General features: G+C 54.4%; 7 protein-coding genes across 7 annotated transcripts; 5 read left to right on the plus strand and 2 right to left on the minus strand.

Annotated features, from left to right (window-relative positions):
* Positions 1-860: 860 nt before the first annotated feature.
* On the plus strand, positions 861-3,026 carry AB675_8098 (uncharacterized protein; the record flags this gene model as incomplete). Its single annotated transcript, XM_018148517.1, has 1 exon — positions 861-3,026. The coding sequence occupies one exon, from the start codon at positions 861-863 to the stop codon at positions 3,024-3,026; it is 2,166 nt and encodes a 721-aa protein (XP_018001208.1).
* A 1,080-nt stretch (positions 3,027-4,106) lies between these two features.
* On the plus strand, positions 4,107-5,266 carry AB675_8099 (putative nucleosome assembly protein C36B7.08c; the record flags this gene model as incomplete). The annotated part of the gene is made up of 3 exons (XM_018148518.1): positions 4,107-4,203; positions 4,309-5,055; positions 5,106-5,266. 3 exons carry the CDS (start codon positions 4,107-4,109, stop codon positions 5,264-5,266), a joined length of 1,005 nt encoding a protein of 334 aa, XP_018001111.1.
* A 279-nt stretch (positions 5,267-5,545) lies between these two features.
* Positions 5,546-6,341, minus strand: AB675_8100 (Syntaxin-6; the record flags this gene model as incomplete). Its single annotated transcript, XM_018148521.1, has 2 exons — positions 5,546-5,866; positions 5,934-6,341. 2 exons carry the CDS (start codon positions 6,339-6,341, stop codon positions 5,546-5,548), a joined length of 729 nt encoding a protein of 242 aa, XP_018001183.1.
* A 920-nt stretch (positions 6,342-7,261) lies between these two features.
* On the plus strand, positions 7,262-9,160 carry AB675_8101 (Sugar transporter STL1; the record flags this gene model as incomplete). The annotated part of the gene is made up of 6 exons (XM_018148522.1): positions 7,262-7,619; positions 7,664-7,709; positions 7,770-8,191; positions 8,245-8,467; positions 8,516-8,576; positions 8,684-9,160. The coding sequence occupies 6 exons, from the start codon at positions 7,262-7,264 to the stop codon at positions 9,158-9,160; spliced, it is 1,587 nt and encodes a 528-aa protein (XP_018001035.1).
* Positions 9,161-10,061: 901 nt separating this feature from the next.
* Positions 10,062-11,849, minus strand: AB675_8102 (uncharacterized protein; the record flags this gene model as incomplete). The annotated part of the gene is made up of 1 exon (XM_018148523.1): positions 10,062-11,849. One exon carries the CDS (start codon positions 11,847-11,849, stop codon positions 10,062-10,064), a length of 1,788 nt encoding a protein of 595 aa, XP_018001013.1.
* A 1,258-nt stretch (positions 11,850-13,107) lies between these two features.
* On the plus strand, positions 13,108-13,641 carry AB675_8103 (uncharacterized protein; the record flags this gene model as incomplete). The annotated part of the gene is made up of 1 exon (XM_018148524.1): positions 13,108-13,641. The coding sequence occupies one exon, from the start codon at positions 13,108-13,110 to the stop codon at positions 13,639-13,641; it is 534 nt and encodes a 177-aa protein (XP_018001132.1).
* An 889-nt stretch (positions 13,642-14,530) lies between these two features.
* Positions 14,531-15,746, plus strand: AB675_8104 (putative feruloyl esterase B-1; the record flags this gene model as incomplete). The annotated part of the gene is made up of 2 exons (XM_018148525.1): positions 14,531-14,893; positions 14,949-15,746. 2 exons carry the CDS (start codon positions 14,531-14,533, stop codon positions 15,744-15,746), a joined length of 1,161 nt encoding a protein of 386 aa, XP_018000983.1.
* Between the last annotated feature and the right edge of the window lie 10 nt (positions 15,747-15,756).

Raw genomic sequence — 15,756 nt, forward strand, 5'->3', positions numbered from 1 at the left:
ATATCTCCACAGAGAGATCTATCATCTCTGGTGGCCTCCCAGGCGTCTGTGGCGTGGTCCTGAGCCTGGCAAGTCCTTTGCCTATGTCCCCCACCCCACTGGCTTGCCGGCAGCTTGGCATCTGAGCCGAGCTGTGTTTCTGTACGTCTCTCATTCATTCCTATGTTCAGCACGATCTCTGCCTCGACGGACTTGAGGCTTGCTTGTCTTCTGCTTGAGATTGCCGGCCCTAGCTTTGACACCTGCGCATGTTGTATGACTCATCAGAGGGGCGCTTTCCGCGCCGAGCTTCACAGGGTGGTCGCTGCCATGCTCTCACAACTTCATCCCCGGAAGGAGCTCTACAAGCGGCCCAAGGGGGACTACGGTTTGACGACCACTTCAGCACTGGTCGTCAAACTGATCATGGCTTGCATCTCAACGGTGACTTCATGACCACTTCTTTGTCCCTGCTCGCGACAGGTTTGTCGCCTGGAGATGCGGAACCTGGTGAAAGCTTCGATGAAGTACCTGGTTGCATGCTAAGCTTCAAAGACTATCGTGAAGCTGCAAAGCACACAGCATATGATACCTGAATTCTTCCTGAATCCTTATGGAGCTCAAGTGAGTCACACGCCTTGTCACCGAGTCCTTCAATGACTGGACCGCTTGGACGCAGGCGGCTGCCTGGATGCCTTGCAGGTATATAACAAGTGATGTTTGCTCTGCAGCAGGCCACTTTTTCTTCACCACCTCGGTCGCCTTTCTTTCTTTTTCAAGCCCTCTACTTCGTTCTTTCAAGGTGGGCACACAGTCAGTCTCGGTATCAGGCTGAGCTTAGGATATCGCTGGAATTTCGCTGAGCGGCAGCAATCATCGATATGGCGTTACATAGCCGTCTGCTACACGACCTGGCAGACCTTCAGAAGCACCCCTACCCAAACATCGCCTTCGTATCGCACGAGAACAATGTTCGTAAGGCATGTCTCATCTTGGGCGCCGGCGACCGCGAGCCACTGCATCTGACTGTAACCTTTCCAATCACCTACCCTCTGATCTCGCCCACGATCAGCATCGATAGTACCGTCAGACACTTCAATGTGTTCTCTGACTATATCTGTGCATCGATCCTGAACACCGACGAAGACTGGACTCCTGCTTACACCATGAAAGCCATCGCCATGCAGCTTCTGAGCTTCTTCAGCAGCGATAAGCTGGAGCAACAGCATGGTCGACCAGGCGCTGCAATCAACCTTGACGAGTTCCGTCTTCCAAATGGCAGCTGGCAAGCTCGCGGCGGAGCAGTGCAATGTAATGTTTGTGGCTACGATCGACCTCATTCCCTGTATCAAACAAGCGATCCTGCCGCTTGGAAAGCGTGGGCTGTCAGTATGCGCAGTCGCTTTGGATTTCCTCCTTTCGCTGGCGAGATTCAGACACAATCTGCCGTACCTTCTCCTCGTTCTATCGATCTGATGGACATTGACTACGATGAAGCATTTCCACCAATCGGTCAGTCTCCAATCAGCAAGGTCACGGCATCGTCGAATCACAAGGAGGCAACTACGTCTCAGGAGGGCGCCGTAGAGCCCGTCACTTCGGCGCCCAGTCTCGTTGATGGTGCTCCCAATGAGGCTGCTGTAGAGCATGCGAGTCTGGCGCCTGGCCCGATTGATAAGCTTCCGGCGGAGATTCTTGTTGCCATCTGTGATAGGATGGACGATGAGACTCTTATGACCTTCATGAGGTCTTGGGATCGTATTGGCAGCAAGTCTGGTGTGGTTGCTCAGTTCAGCATTCTTCGGAAGCGAGATCTGCGATGCTTCGTGCTCAAGAAGTCCTTTGCTGAGACTCGGCTGGGCACAGGTGTCGCCATCAACTTCGGTAGAGGTCGTCAAGGCGAGCTCTCGTCCGAATTCGACCTCCTGTCCAAGACGGCTTTCGATGATCATGGCATTCGTGAATCGGTCATGGGCCTGCCCTTCAGCAACTTCCTCCCGTTGCCGATCAACCAGCGACACTACAGTTCAGTCAAGGATGAAGTCCTCACTTCACTCGCTCAGCTCGGCCAGAGCGCTCAACTCTCATCGACAGCGCCTTCCGACGTGGTCATCTCGTTCATGAACGACATCGTGGTCAAGTTGTGCTCCGACACCAAAGGTGTAAGCGACGCGAGCGCACTCGGCCGAGCATCCGAGCGAGCTATCGAAAGCTACTACCACCTCTTCCACCTGCTCCTCTGTCTGGCCACAAGTAACACTGGAATCGTCCGGGCGATCAACATGACCGTCAGCGGCCTTCTTAAATCCAAGCCACAATCTGACAAGACGACGATCCCCAACCTCGGCCACCTGCTCATCGCGCTCCTCCTCACCGACCACCCAATCACCGAGAAGATCCTCAAGAACCTCATCCAAGAAGCCATCACCCGCAACGTCGTCTGGATGCTCGACCAGCAAAAAGGCTCGGGCATGGTCGAACTCGCGTACCTCGAGGCCGACCCTATCTCCTACTACCGCCTCAAGAAGACTTTCGAAGCCAGCCGCACCTCCTACACCCTCTTGATGTTCCAGAACCTCTTCCGCCAGACCATCAATCGTGGCACCGGCACAGCACGCAAGTCTCTAGTGACAATGCGCGACGAGCTCTTCCAAGCACACGGTGGCCCTCCCAGAGGCACAGCGGAGCGTCTGGCGAAGAAGATTGGCGAGCTTCAAGCAGTGGACAACTTCAGGGACTTCATCCAGCACATGGGTGTCACACTCCCGAGCCAGCAATTCTTCACTTCTTTCCTACGAGGCTGCGTGGTTGGGAGTGTGGAGAAGGGCTACTCGCGGTGGGGTGTCAGTCAGGAGAGAGCGTACCGGCTTCGTGTCCAGCGGGATCCGACGGTTCAGCCGCGGCTCAGCTGGCCGGACGGCATGCTTGAGCCGAAGGGCCCAGATATCGTTGAGTCCTTCTTCCCGAATGGTGGTGGGCGTGGTGGTCGAGGTGGTCGTGGTCGAGGACGTGGTGGGCGTGGTGGTCGAGGTGGCCGTGGCTACTAAGGTGTAGGTGGAGATGGTAAGGGTTTTGGTGAGGACGATGCAAACCATGCAACGGGGAGTCCTTCGATGGAACTTCCTGCTGCACAGTGTGATACCCTAGTGAATTTTTTAGCGAAGGCGTTCAAGGAGAAGAGTCTACTGACTCACAAAATGGATGTGCTATTGGGAAGCTGAAGCTGGCATGCTTCGCTTAGCGGCAGCAAAGAGACATTGGATTGCCCTCCAGTGAGCGATAGCTAGACGATAAGTCGTGTCTCAAGCCTCCCATGCATGTGCTACAATCAAAGTCATCTCATAGACATATCTCCGTTGCACATGGATTCGTGTGCGCCGTGTGACAAGAACACATCAGACTTGCCATAGTAGATGGTGCACTTCGAGAACACACTTCAGGTCGGGCGTGATACAACGCAAGCAGCATATCAGCCGTCTTGCTACAGTGCAGTTGAATATACCCGCAGGACGGGCTGACATACGCTTTCATACGCTGACAAGACCGGAGGATATGGTCCTTTGGCATCCGCGAAGACCTTCTATCTTCTTAGCAGACGAATGACAGCAAGAGCGAATGGAAATTAATCTTTCCCATGGGAAGTCCTTCACGGCATCTCTAATGAGTGAGAATGCGCTCCCTTCAATTGCCTGTCGGCCTGTCAACCGGCTTGACCTAAACTCAGGTGAGACCGGATGACTAGCACCACCACTCTTTGCAACGCGACTCGTTAACCTCTGTCGATGACTGGCAGGAGTCGAAGTTGCAGCAGCTTGAAAAATTGTCACGGTCTTCTGCACCGTAAGGTGGAGACATCAAGTTGTTTGTCCTCGTCCTCGCATAAATTTCGTTGCAATCTCTCATTATCCCATACAGCCACGGAGCGCCGCTATCCCGCCGTTTCGGCATTGCCGTGGCCTAAACCCCATTCGTCGTTTCACTGCCTGCAGGGCCTCCGCTGTTACAGAATTTCTGCGATCTCCAACTTTCGCTGGGCCTGAGAAGAGATCTCTTCGCGGTCTTTTCTTTCTCACGCATACCAGTACTCTAAATCCAGCAGACATACCGGGAGCACTCCAACGGATAAGATGACTACCACCGGGACCGATGACGGGCAAATCAAAGCTGCCTTCGAGGAGCTGGGCGCACTCGAGAACGAGTTTGCTGATGTTGAGCTTGACGCTTGTAAGCCATTTCTTCTCCTCTACTCCCACGGCCAATGCCTGCTCTTGTGGTGTTGCGCCCAGGCTTGCTCGCTGTCAACTTGACTGACACATGCCCTGTGAATAGTGAGGCGCAAGGAACACTCCCTCACACCCCTCTACGCTCGCCGAGCGCCCATCCTTCAACGCATTCCAGACTTCTGGGCCACAGTATTCATGAACGCGCCCGAGGAGATCTCAGGCCTGTATTCGTCCGCCGACATCTCAGCCATCGCCGCCATCAAAGACTTCAAGGTCGAGCGCTATGCCATCTCCTCCGAGACCGAAGGCGAGCCGCGCAGCCTCCGGTTCACCTTCGATTTCGCCAGCAACGATAATTTCGGGGCATGCACCTTGGTGAAAGAGTTCGAGTACAAGGCATCGACAGACAGGCGTGGCGGACCAGGCGCATTGGTGAGCAAGGCGGTGAAAATCCCTTGGAAGAATAAGAAAAGTGATCTGACGAAGGGAATGTTGGATATGGCCGTTGAGTTAGAGGCTGCTGAAGAGACGATGAAGTTGAAGAAGGGCGGCGAGGAGGTCGAACTGGTTGAGCGGGAGGGTCTGTGGCAGTACGGAAAGTTGAGAGAGGCGATCGAGAAGAGCGAGGACGCGGGTGATGAAGAGCCGACGTTTTTAAACTGGTTCGGTTTCAGAGGTGCGGTCGAGAAGCGGAGCGAGACCAAGGAGGCCAATGGTGATGCCGTGGATGAGGACGATGAGGAGGACGATGAGTGGGACGATGGTCTGCTTGACGTTGAGATCTTTCCGGCTGGTGAGGACCTGGCTATCGCCTTGGCCGAGGACCTCTGGCCTGAGGCCATTGACATTTGGAGTATGTTCCCTCTCTTGTTTCCGCCATGCTCGATTTGCTGACTGCCACAGTGCAAGCCAATGCCGACGATGAAGATGACGACAGCGAAGGATTCGAAGGCTTCGAGGAGATGGAGGAGGACGGTGATGAGGCACCTGCCCTCGTGAAAGCCGACGATGAGGAAGGCGCTGAGGACGAGAAGCCACCCAAGAAGCGTGTGCGCACGGGATAATGGCGCAGTTCGGTCGTTCCTGCCGTGAACGGACCCTCGTTCTGCTCGTTGCTTCCTTTCAATTCCTTTGCCTGACTGTACAGGCTTGCTCGATACCCCTGCGCCGCCACCAACGGCGCCCAGAAGTTTTCTGCGTCAGCGGCCGATGCTGAAGCTCTGATAGATAGACCGTCTGCCAAGTTGAGTGATCTCAAAGATCCTGGATTCAAATCCAAAAGCAGTTCCCATTGCCCAGCAGTTCCCATTGCCCAGCAGTTCCCATTGCCCAGCACTTCCTCCTCATATCACAATGACCAATATCAGTAGCAGTATGAGGACGAAGATCAACACCGCAATACAACAACTACTCAAACCATCCTCGTTCTTCCTGATCACCTCCCCCACCCTCTTCACCCCAACCTGCAACTTCCCACCCACCCGATCCGCCAGCGTGTCAACATCCTCCAACATCGCCCCTTGCTCTTCCAATTCCCGGCCCATGTCCTCTGCTTGATTGCGCAGGACACCTACTGACCGGAACACGCCGTCCAATTGCTGATCCTGCTCTTCCATCATGACTTGTTGCTGTTGCTGCTCGAATTCCGCGTTATAGTCCGCGTCCTCGTCATCGTCAGGGGTCGAGGTTCCGCCGGCGGCCGCGTCTCCGCTCGTCGTACTCATCATCGACCTCGAACGCGCCAGGCGACGGTAAGCCTTGCGCGCCGGCCGCTATATTATTTCCGCCGCTGCTCTGATCAGCCAACTCCCGCCTCATCCCCTCTACCTCTCCCGCCGTCTCCCTTACGAAACCTTTGCGCCTCCCCACCTCCACCGTGTCCAGCCCGAAGCGGTATGGGTCATCCTCAACGGCCGCTATTGACTCCAACAAGTCCTGCAAGTCGGCGGATAAAGTAGCGAGGTTCTCCTCTAGATCAGTGCGCGCTTGCACCAGTTCTTCTGATTTCTGGCTCGGACGCGCGGAGGCGAGAGTGCGGATGCGCAGATACGAGGAGAAGAGGGTGCGGGTCTGCGTGAGGGTCGTCTGCACGTCGGACTGTACGGAGAGAAAGGGATCATCGTTGTTGGCAGAGGCCATGGCTGGCCGAAGGGTTCGACGTTGTGGCTCAGAAGAGCAGGGCGGATGTGTTGTGGAGCATTCGAGACTCTGACGGGAAGCCGTGTATCTCTGTCTATCATGTACGAGGAGGTCAAGTCAAAGTCCGGGTGTGCTGGTGCCTTGCGCGTTTGTGATGGCGCCGTGCGGTGTTCATTGGGATAAAGTCGGGATGGCAGTCAACCGGTTCCGCGCGATCGACCAAGTCTCCCGGCGATAGATAAGTCCTAATGGCATGTCAGTTGCGTCAGCCGGCGTCTCCAACGTTACTCCGGGGAAGCGGCGTTGAATGCGGAGATTTGCCCCCTGTTCCCAACCTACCGTCTTCTCCTCAGAAGCATGATCTTCGATCCAACCGTTGCAATGACTTTCCATCGTCATCAGCCGCAATATCTGTACGACTGCCCAGGTTCAGCATTTCAACATCGCTCTATTCACTCCTGTACACCGGTCCGTGGGCGACACCGCCCATCCAGAAACCGCAAATGGCACCAGCATGGCGGAGATGAATCGCCAAAACTACCAACCCCATGGCCGATGGGAAGGCGTTCGTTATGCCCCTACTATGTACTTCGTACCGTGACCTCAGGTAACCCCATGTTCCAATGCTCCACGTGCCCTGCCGCAAGCCACCCACGCCACTGTAGATCCTTTGGCGATGCAGCAGACGCACTTTTCACGATGTTCAAGATACCGCACGATGGCGGATCCCCAGTTTGCTAGTGCTTAATTTGACATTAGGTCTTGTTACGCCTTTGTTATCGTGTCAGTCAACACGTTCACGACTTCTATACAATGATGCCACGGACTTACTATCCTACAAATCCGGTGACGATGGTTATATCATGTATACATGGATCTCTTCCCCAGATTCTACTTCCTCCACATCCTCCACCTCCACGATGGCGAAATTCCAGTACAACATCTACGGTCGTGGTCGACCCCTGCGATGGGCCATCACATTCGCCTGCCAACTCGCCTTCGTCCTCTTCGGCTATGATCAAGGCGTCTTTTCAGGCATTGTAGGTAATCAGCATTTCCGGGAGACCTTCGGCAACCCTGACGACAGTCTCACTGGTATCATTGTTTCCATATACAACCTAGGATGTTTCAGTGGATGTATTCTGAACTTCTTCATCGGCGACTATCTTGGTCGGAGATTGGCAATGTGGTTCGCAATGTGTTGGATCATCGTGGGAGCTGTTCTGCAGACATCCGCTTTCTCTGTTCCCCATATCCTTGTTGCGCGGTACATCACAGGTACGGAAACTCTTGTGCAGCGAGCCAAGTACTGATCCTTGCAGGAATTGGCACTGGCATCGAGACATCCACAGTGCCCATGTATCAGGCGTGAGTCCCCTAACCCTCGAAGATTCCTCACGTCCGACACAAGTATTGACACACATGCAGCGAACTCGCGGAAGCCCATCGTCGCGGCCGATTGGTGTGCTCAGAGCCACTCTTTGTCGGAATCGGCATCGTCATATCCTACTTCTTCGACTATGGCATGTCATACGTCAATGCGCCCCCTGGTATCGCCTGGCGTCTACCGATCGCCTGCCAAATCATCTTCGCTTTCATCGTCGTTGGTATGGTCTTCGGTCTCCCGGAGAGCCCGCGTTACTGCTATCAAAAGGGTCGCCACGAAGAGGCCATCAAGATCCTCTGTGACGTCTATGACGGCACGCCCGAAACTCCCAAGATTGCGCGCGAGCAGCAAGAGATCATGGAGGCTCTTGAGGTTGAGCGAGAATTTGGCGAGTACAAGTGGCGTAACATTCTCACCAAGGACAAGGTCCAGACTGGTAGACGTGTCTTGCTTGCATACGGAAGTGAGTAATGGCGGTATATGTTGCTGTTGGAGCATTGCTGACGGTACCACCAGTGCAATTCATGAATCAGATGGGCGGGATCAACCTTGTCGTCTACTTCGTCCCCACCGCCCTCCAAGAGAACGTCGGCCTCTCACACAACACGGCACTTCTCATCGGCGGCGGCGTTCAGTGCATGTTTGTCCTCGGCTCGCTGTACCCGACCTTCTTCATTGATCGATCCGGCCGTCGACCGCCGATGATATGGGGGTCCATTGGCCTCGGTATCAGCATGATGTAACAGAGCTTCTGCCCCAAACCACATACCAGACTAACTCTTCCCAGGATGATCTCAGTCCTTCTATCATTGAACAAGCAGGCCGCAAGCTCAGCTTCCATCGCCTTTGTGAGTTCACCCATCCATCCCAGGACCACAGCCCAAGCACTCGCAGCGCTGCACATCCAGCGCCCCTCCCTCTTCGCACTCGCTATCTCCTCTAACACCACCCACAGTTCTTCACCTACATGCTAATTTTTGGCGCTTCCGTCAATTGCGTCCCCTGGTGCTACGTTCCCGAGATCCTCCCCCTCCACGCCCGCGCCAAAGGCACCGCCGTCGGGATCTCCTCCAATTGGCTATGGAACTTTTTCGTCGTCATGATCACCCCCGTCATCATCAACCGCCTTCAATGGAAAGCCTACCTGATCTTCATGTGCCTCAATTTCGCATTCGTCCCGCTCGTGTACTTCTGCTACCCGGAGACGGCGAATTTGACGCTCGAGGAGATCGATTTCATCTTTGCGGATCATAGTAAGAGTACAGTCAAGGTCAGTAAGGAGTTGTGTAAGGAGAGGATGAAGTATGGGGGTGCGAGGAAGGGGAGTTTTGTGGAGCAGTTCCATAGTGATGAGAGGGAGAGAAGGAGGAGCAAACGTGGTGATAGTGAGGGAACGGCGGTCGCGGAGCATGAGGAAGAGAAGAACGTTTAAGATGTTGGTCTGCTGGACTCGAGGTTATATGAGTCGGCTTTCTTTTGCTGACTGGTTCAGCACATCAGCACGCCAGTTATTGAATAGCAACCAGCAACTTCATGTATTTTGTTGCTGCGAATCCGTCAACCGGTCTGGGTGGAGACCCCCGAGACTTCTACTGCAGCAGCAGCGAGTGGATGACGGCATTTGCACCTGCCTCTCTGGAAACGTACTGAGGCAGGCGCGACCGGGTGATGGCACTCGCACTTGCTTCTTCAAATACTAACTGCAGCAGGAGCGAGCAGTCGTTCGCACCTGGCTTTCCAAATTACTCTCTGTGGCAGTAGCGACCAAACAATCGCACCCGCGCCTGCTCTTTCTGTTTGACCTCCACGGCAGAGGCGAACAATTGATGGCATTCGTGCCTGGTTCTTCTGGATACTTGCTGCGGCAGGAGCGACCAGGCTTCCGTACCTGCCGCGCCGAACGCTTCTCGCAGCAGGGGCGACCGAACGACAGCATTCGCGCCTGCGCCCTCCGGAAACTATTCACGGCAGGGACGACTGGACGTGCAGGATTTGCTCTGTTCCGCAGGTGCCACATAGAACACTTCTTGGAGGCTGGGTCAGTTGCCCCAGCGGTTTTCAAGCTATGTCAAGGAAATGCTCTAGCAGCCAACTCAAGCTGAGAATTCCCCATCCCGTCAGTGCCTATAGCTTGAAGCGCGGATTGTACTGCACCTGTCCAAGCCTCACGGTCCCCTCTGGATCTCCGGAGATCTGTGAGCATTTCCACGATTTACCGCGACCCTATCGCGCTGGGGAACATTGTCCCATATACACTCCTCCGGCGAACGCGGTCTACAGTGTGCCAGAAGCGCCATCGATGCTTCTGAGCCCAAGGAACACGTCCTTCCACTCTATTCCTGGCGTACCGGGTTCCAATAACTCCCCATCTTCATCATGTGCTGCATCGCATCCGTCTGGTTTCTACAGCTCGGAGAATCATGGTCCTCCTTACTGCCCCAAGGCCATATGGCAACAAAGCACAACTCATCTATCTCACAGGCTCTTTTGTCGCCGCAAAAGGACCACTGTGGCCAGCGAAGGTAGTCCATCAGTGCATGGAGATGCTCTTTTTGGCCTTGTAGGTCGTCCGCCAAGGATGGTTGCGCGACGATGTCGTGCAAGGTGGTGCATATTTGCTTTGCGACTGCCGAGATGGCTTCATGGGACATTGGCCCCGCATCCTGCGGACTTTGGGTGAGGTGTGGGGGTATGAAGCCGTTGATACAGCGGTCGATGGCTCCGTCACTGCCCCTTAGCGTGTCAGCATCGTCATCGAGGTAGACCATGTACATGTCTTCTGCTGCACTTCTGAGCTCTTTGGCATCGTCGAAACTCATCAGGTACTGCAACCGATTTGCATACCTGGCAACATATAGGTCTGCGACAGCTTGCCAGTCTGTGGCATCGCCACTGCTGAGTGCGGAGTCTTCAGTAGCGACGCGACTCATCACCAGATCCTTCACCTGCTCGTTGAGCCGATAAGCGATCTCGTCTGTCACGCCACTCAAGTCCGGCAGCTTTCCGTCGATACTCTTCCCGAACAGGTCCAGATCAGGCTCAGAATACGCAGTAACCCACCGGTCTGTCCAGACCCCTAACCGATCACGTCCGATGCCCCACCACCTGTCTTCGCCAATAGCTTTCAGGAACTGGAAGACACCGCCCACATGGGCGGTGCCGCCGGTAACGCTTCGGCTTTTGCTCACAGCACTCTCAAATTGAACCTTTGCGAAGTCGCACAGAATAATCTCAAACCCATGCTCCATCCTGACAAAGCCGTCGATCTTGCCATTCCATTCGGTCTGAGCTAGATCGCACAGTCCAGTCGCACGCGAGACTTCTCCACGCATGGGATCTGGTGGTCCAGGACGGTATGACGAATTTCGCAGCAGGACGTCATCTTGCGAAGCAAGCGTGCCGAGATCGCATTTCGCTGCTGACATGCCATCGATATAGAGAAGGTGGAGGTCTGAGATCGGTGAGTACCTGTGCAGATACCCGGAGTCGATGCAAAAATGTTTGGGGAGACGTGGCGGGCCTTTTGGAGGCGGAGCAAGTATACTTTGCTGATCCCGTGGACGAGGGTCGTCATTGTGTGGCAATCGCAAGTATGGTCCATGTCTAGAGTCTGGTGGACAGATGCAGCCATCCGGAAACCCCTGCTGCGTGGCGCTGCTAGCATAGGCGAACAACTGCTCTGGGCTGAGCCACCACTTTGCACTTCCGTCAGAGCTGATCAGGTGTTCTGGACCTTTGGCTCGCGAGTCGGAATGACTTTGATCTGGCAGCTCACAGACCCGAATGGCAAAATTGCTGGCATGCTCTGGCTCAAAAGCCAGCCATTCGAACCCGCTCTCGACTGGTTGCTTACCTCCTCTGCCGTGGTAGAGGCGTGTACCAGCGGGCACTGTAGCCAAGAAGTACGACACGCCGTTATGGTTGAGACTCGATGGGAACTGGCGGCCGGCAGACACCAGTGTACGAAAGATGTGCTCTGGATTGGGTAAGCTGGTCTCGTGGATTTTCTGATAGCTCCGTGCTGCTGATAGTGAGTATGCATGGATAAGATGCGCTTGGTAGCCCTGTGGGGCTAGCCATATAGAAAGCAGCACAATGGTCTTCGAGATTGGAGGTCGCATGGTGGCGCGCTTTCGTACGACGCCCGGCTGTTCTTGGCCTTAGTCCATGTACGCCCGGACAGTAGTTGAGAGGTCATTGTCGTGGACCATGTGCTCGATGTTGTACTCTTGAGATAGTAATCAGTTATGACGGGCGCCTGAATTGGGCGCCGATCTGTCACCGACGATTCCCCATTGGACGGCTAGCGAAAGGCCCTTATGGGGTTGGCTTCCCCACTGTATGGTTGGGTTACGACTGGTCTCTCATGAGCCACGTAAGGTTTGCGTACTCATTCTCCTAGTCTCATACGCGTCGAACAACGATGCGTGCCATGGAAGGGGTCCGTCCACCTGCGTCGTTCGAGGCAACTGGAATCTTGCCTCGATAGCCTGGCATCCCTCGTTTCCGTCATTGTGATTGAGGGGGATTAGTGAACGCCGTCCTACCGAGCACGTTGAGCAGGAGGTTGCATTATCAATCTGCTTTCTTCACAAGCGCGAATCACGTCGTGCGACTCATGCACTGCAGGCCTACGGCCGCAAAGCTTTAAGCGGCCGGCCCTCATGATGAAAAGCACGTGCCGCGCAACGGTACTCTTTCGGGGCGGCAAGTTCAGCTCAAGCACGCGCTCCCAAGAACGCGATCACTGGGACAGACATCTGCCCCAGAGCTGCAGAGCTCGAATCCGAGTCAATGGCTGGTGTCTGCTCTCAATTGGCTCGCTTCTCATTTGGCCCCTGAATCGAAAGCCTACCAAGAATCCATGCGGGATCCTAGGACATGAGAGCTCGTGGTGCCCCGGAGTTTCGGCCATCAATCTGTATCGACAATAGACACCTATATATTCACCTCGTCATCCTAGGAGCAACACCTGTTTTGAACATTGTGATTTTCGAAGGAATGAATCTAACATCCAGGCAATTGATCTTTGACGAACATCTGAATCCAACCACAGTGGATGCCATCCGACCTCGACAACGAGCTTTCCACCACAAAGAGAGGGGTGGCTGCTTGACTTGTACAGCTCGGCATGTGAAGTGTGATCGCACAAGACCCGCCTGCAATCGCTGTCGCGATGCTAAACGTCGATGTCTGGGCTATCCTCCACCGCTGACGGGAAAGCTGAGACGCAACAGGAAGAAGTCGGGACCTCGAGAACGTGAAAGGTCCCCACCATCACAGTGTGGTGCCACGAGAATCAATGTGCCTGCGAATAATGTGTCTGCCCAGTCTGAGCAGAGAATGTCGGACGTACGATCGGGCAAGTATACCTTCATTATGACAAATCCACTGGATGATATCCACACCACGGCTCATGAGCGATCCTCCCTTGATATGTTTCAACGGACTGTTGCCCGCTTTCACGCCCAGCGTATGCATTCGGCTGCTCACATCTGGGAGACACTCATCCCGCAAGTCGCACATAGCTATCCCACGTTGCGGAATGCTCTGGTCGCGATTGGCACCGTCACCTTGTCGCTGTGGGGGGGTTTCAACGAAGAACCAATCCGGAAGGCTTTGATTGATGCCAGAAAGTACATGAGTCGCTCAGTGTCCGATTTATTGGATGCTTCCGTGGCCTTCGCTTTACCGAAAGTTGTTCTCACGCTTGTGGCGTTAGCCTTCTGGCAGTACGAAAGTATGAAAGGAGCATTCGAGGACAGTATTGTGCATGTTGAAGCAGCCGCCCGGCTCGCGACTGAGTTCGAGGGGAAGAATCAGGAGGAAGAAGCTGTTGCCGCAATCATTCCCCGATATGCTTCGTTGACCCGACGGCAGACTGAGACTTCATCCACCGCTATCCAAATTTAGGAGCTCGACAGTCATCTATGAAAGTGCGGAAAGCAGTCGGCGTTCTGTTATGTCAACGAACGCTGAAACAGGTTGTGATTGAAGAAAGGAAGATGAATCTGGGCGACACGTCTGTGTGGTGCGTCACCGAGATGGTACTGATTATGAAGGCTCTGAAACGGTTGCGTGGGGACCTCGAGTGCGTGTTGAGAATGTGGCTGCCGCAAGTGAGTGCTGAGGACATGGCGGAAGTGCCTTCCCTATGGCAAGGAAGTATTGCATCACCCTACCTCCAGAACTTGAACTCTGGTGTCTACTCGGCAGCGAAGCTGTGCGCGGAGTGCAGCACCTCTGTGTCCACGTTCGTGTCGCGTTTGATACGAGACGACAGACCTGCAAGAATTGAGTATTGTAAGATGATAAGCATGATGGACTCGGCCGCCGCAGCGGCGAGCGAGTGATGAGACGAGTCTGCCTAATGCCTCTGGCCAGCAAACGCGACTTCCCGACCAGAGAAAATTGGTGGCCTTCGCTTCGACCGGTTGACTAAGACTGAGACATCGCCGGATGACTTTCTGAAGGCCTGTCGCATCCCCGGATTTGCCCCACATTACCCACCTCGGCAGTATACATCGCTTACGGAAACCCATCACATCTCCCACATCATTTGCCGTGCTCCTCTTTGCGGTCGACACGGTGACGCATAGCTTCTCGAAAGTGCCATAGCTCGAGCACTTGAGCACTTGGCCATCGAATTACCAACTTTCGTTGCTACCAGGATGGCGATGAACTCCAGCATGACGTTGACACCTGGCTGGGGTGATGCTTCACAAGCATATATGGCAGGTAAGACCGTTGGACTGTTGCCAGCTAGACCACTGCCACGCCATGAATGGCTCGTTGCATCGACATGTTCCTTACCTGGTGCAAACTATTGGTGGCTGCCCTAACACTGTGCAGCAATATCAACGCTTCTGCTATACCAGTGGAATGCTCTGTTGCTGTATTCGACAACATACTTGCTGCCGCCGGACTTGCAGAAACTGCCAAAGTCGTCTATGCGGTGCCGATTGAAGAGGGCGGCGCCTCATTCGATCCCAGTCCGCCGTTCCAGAGCAATGTCACGCAGCTGCCGGAGGTCTGTGCCGTTAAGGTCGAGGTGCAGAGCTCGGAGTCATCCTCATACAGGTTTGCCATGTTCCTCCCTCCATCAGAAGCCTGGAACGGTAGGATGATGACCACTGGTAATGGTGGGTTTGGTGGAGGTATCAATGTGAGTGGATGCAGAACCTCTCTGCCCATACACTATCAGAGCTGACCATACTTAGTACATCGACATGGGCCATCTCAGTCACTACTCGTTCGCCACCTTATCGACGGACACTGGACATCTTTCGGCCACCTCAGACGGCATGTGGGCCATGAACAATCCCGAGAGCGTTACAGACTGGGGCTACCGTGCCATGCATGGTTCTGTCGAGGCCGGAAAGCAGATTTTGCACCAATACTATGGGAAAGAAATCGAGTACTCGTACTACGCTGGCTGTTCGACAGGCGGTCGCCAGGGTCTGAAGGAAATGCAGATCTCACCGGACTCTTTTGATGGTATTTTGGCTGGTGCGCCTGCTTGGTGGACTACACATCTTCAATCCTGGACGACCTGGTACCCACTCCAGAACAAGCCGGACTCGCCCGGCCATATCCCCGCTGAACGCTTCCTCGATATCGCAGTGGCCATCAACAAACAGTGCGACCCACAAGACGGACTCGTGGACGGTATCACACAAAATCCCTTCCACTGCGCTATCGACTACACTGCCCTCAACCTGACCGAGCCACAGATTGCAACACTCAATCATCTATACAGCAACTGGACCTCTCCCGATGGCTCATTCAACTTCGCCTCTCTCAGTCCCGGATCAATACTCAGCCTTGCAGACCCATATAACCCCAACCCGCTGGGCTACACGTTCTATTCGTACTTCATCTACAACAACCCTTCTTACAACTTCACAGATTTCACGCTTGACGATCTCGCCCTCGCAGACAAGATCAACCTGGCTCAGCAAACGCAGACATGTTCTCAGCTATCGAGCCTTTCGCAAACAGAGGCGGCAAGCTCATGATGTATCATGG

The sequence above is a fragment of the Cyphellophora attinorum genome, assembly GCF_001299255.1.
Source record: "Cyphellophora attinorum strain CBS 131958 chromosome Unknown Contig10, whole genome shotgun sequence".
In the NCBI taxonomy this organism is placed as follows: Eukaryota; Fungi; Ascomycota; class Eurotiomycetes; order Chaetothyriales; family Cyphellophoraceae; genus Cyphellophora; species Cyphellophora attinorum.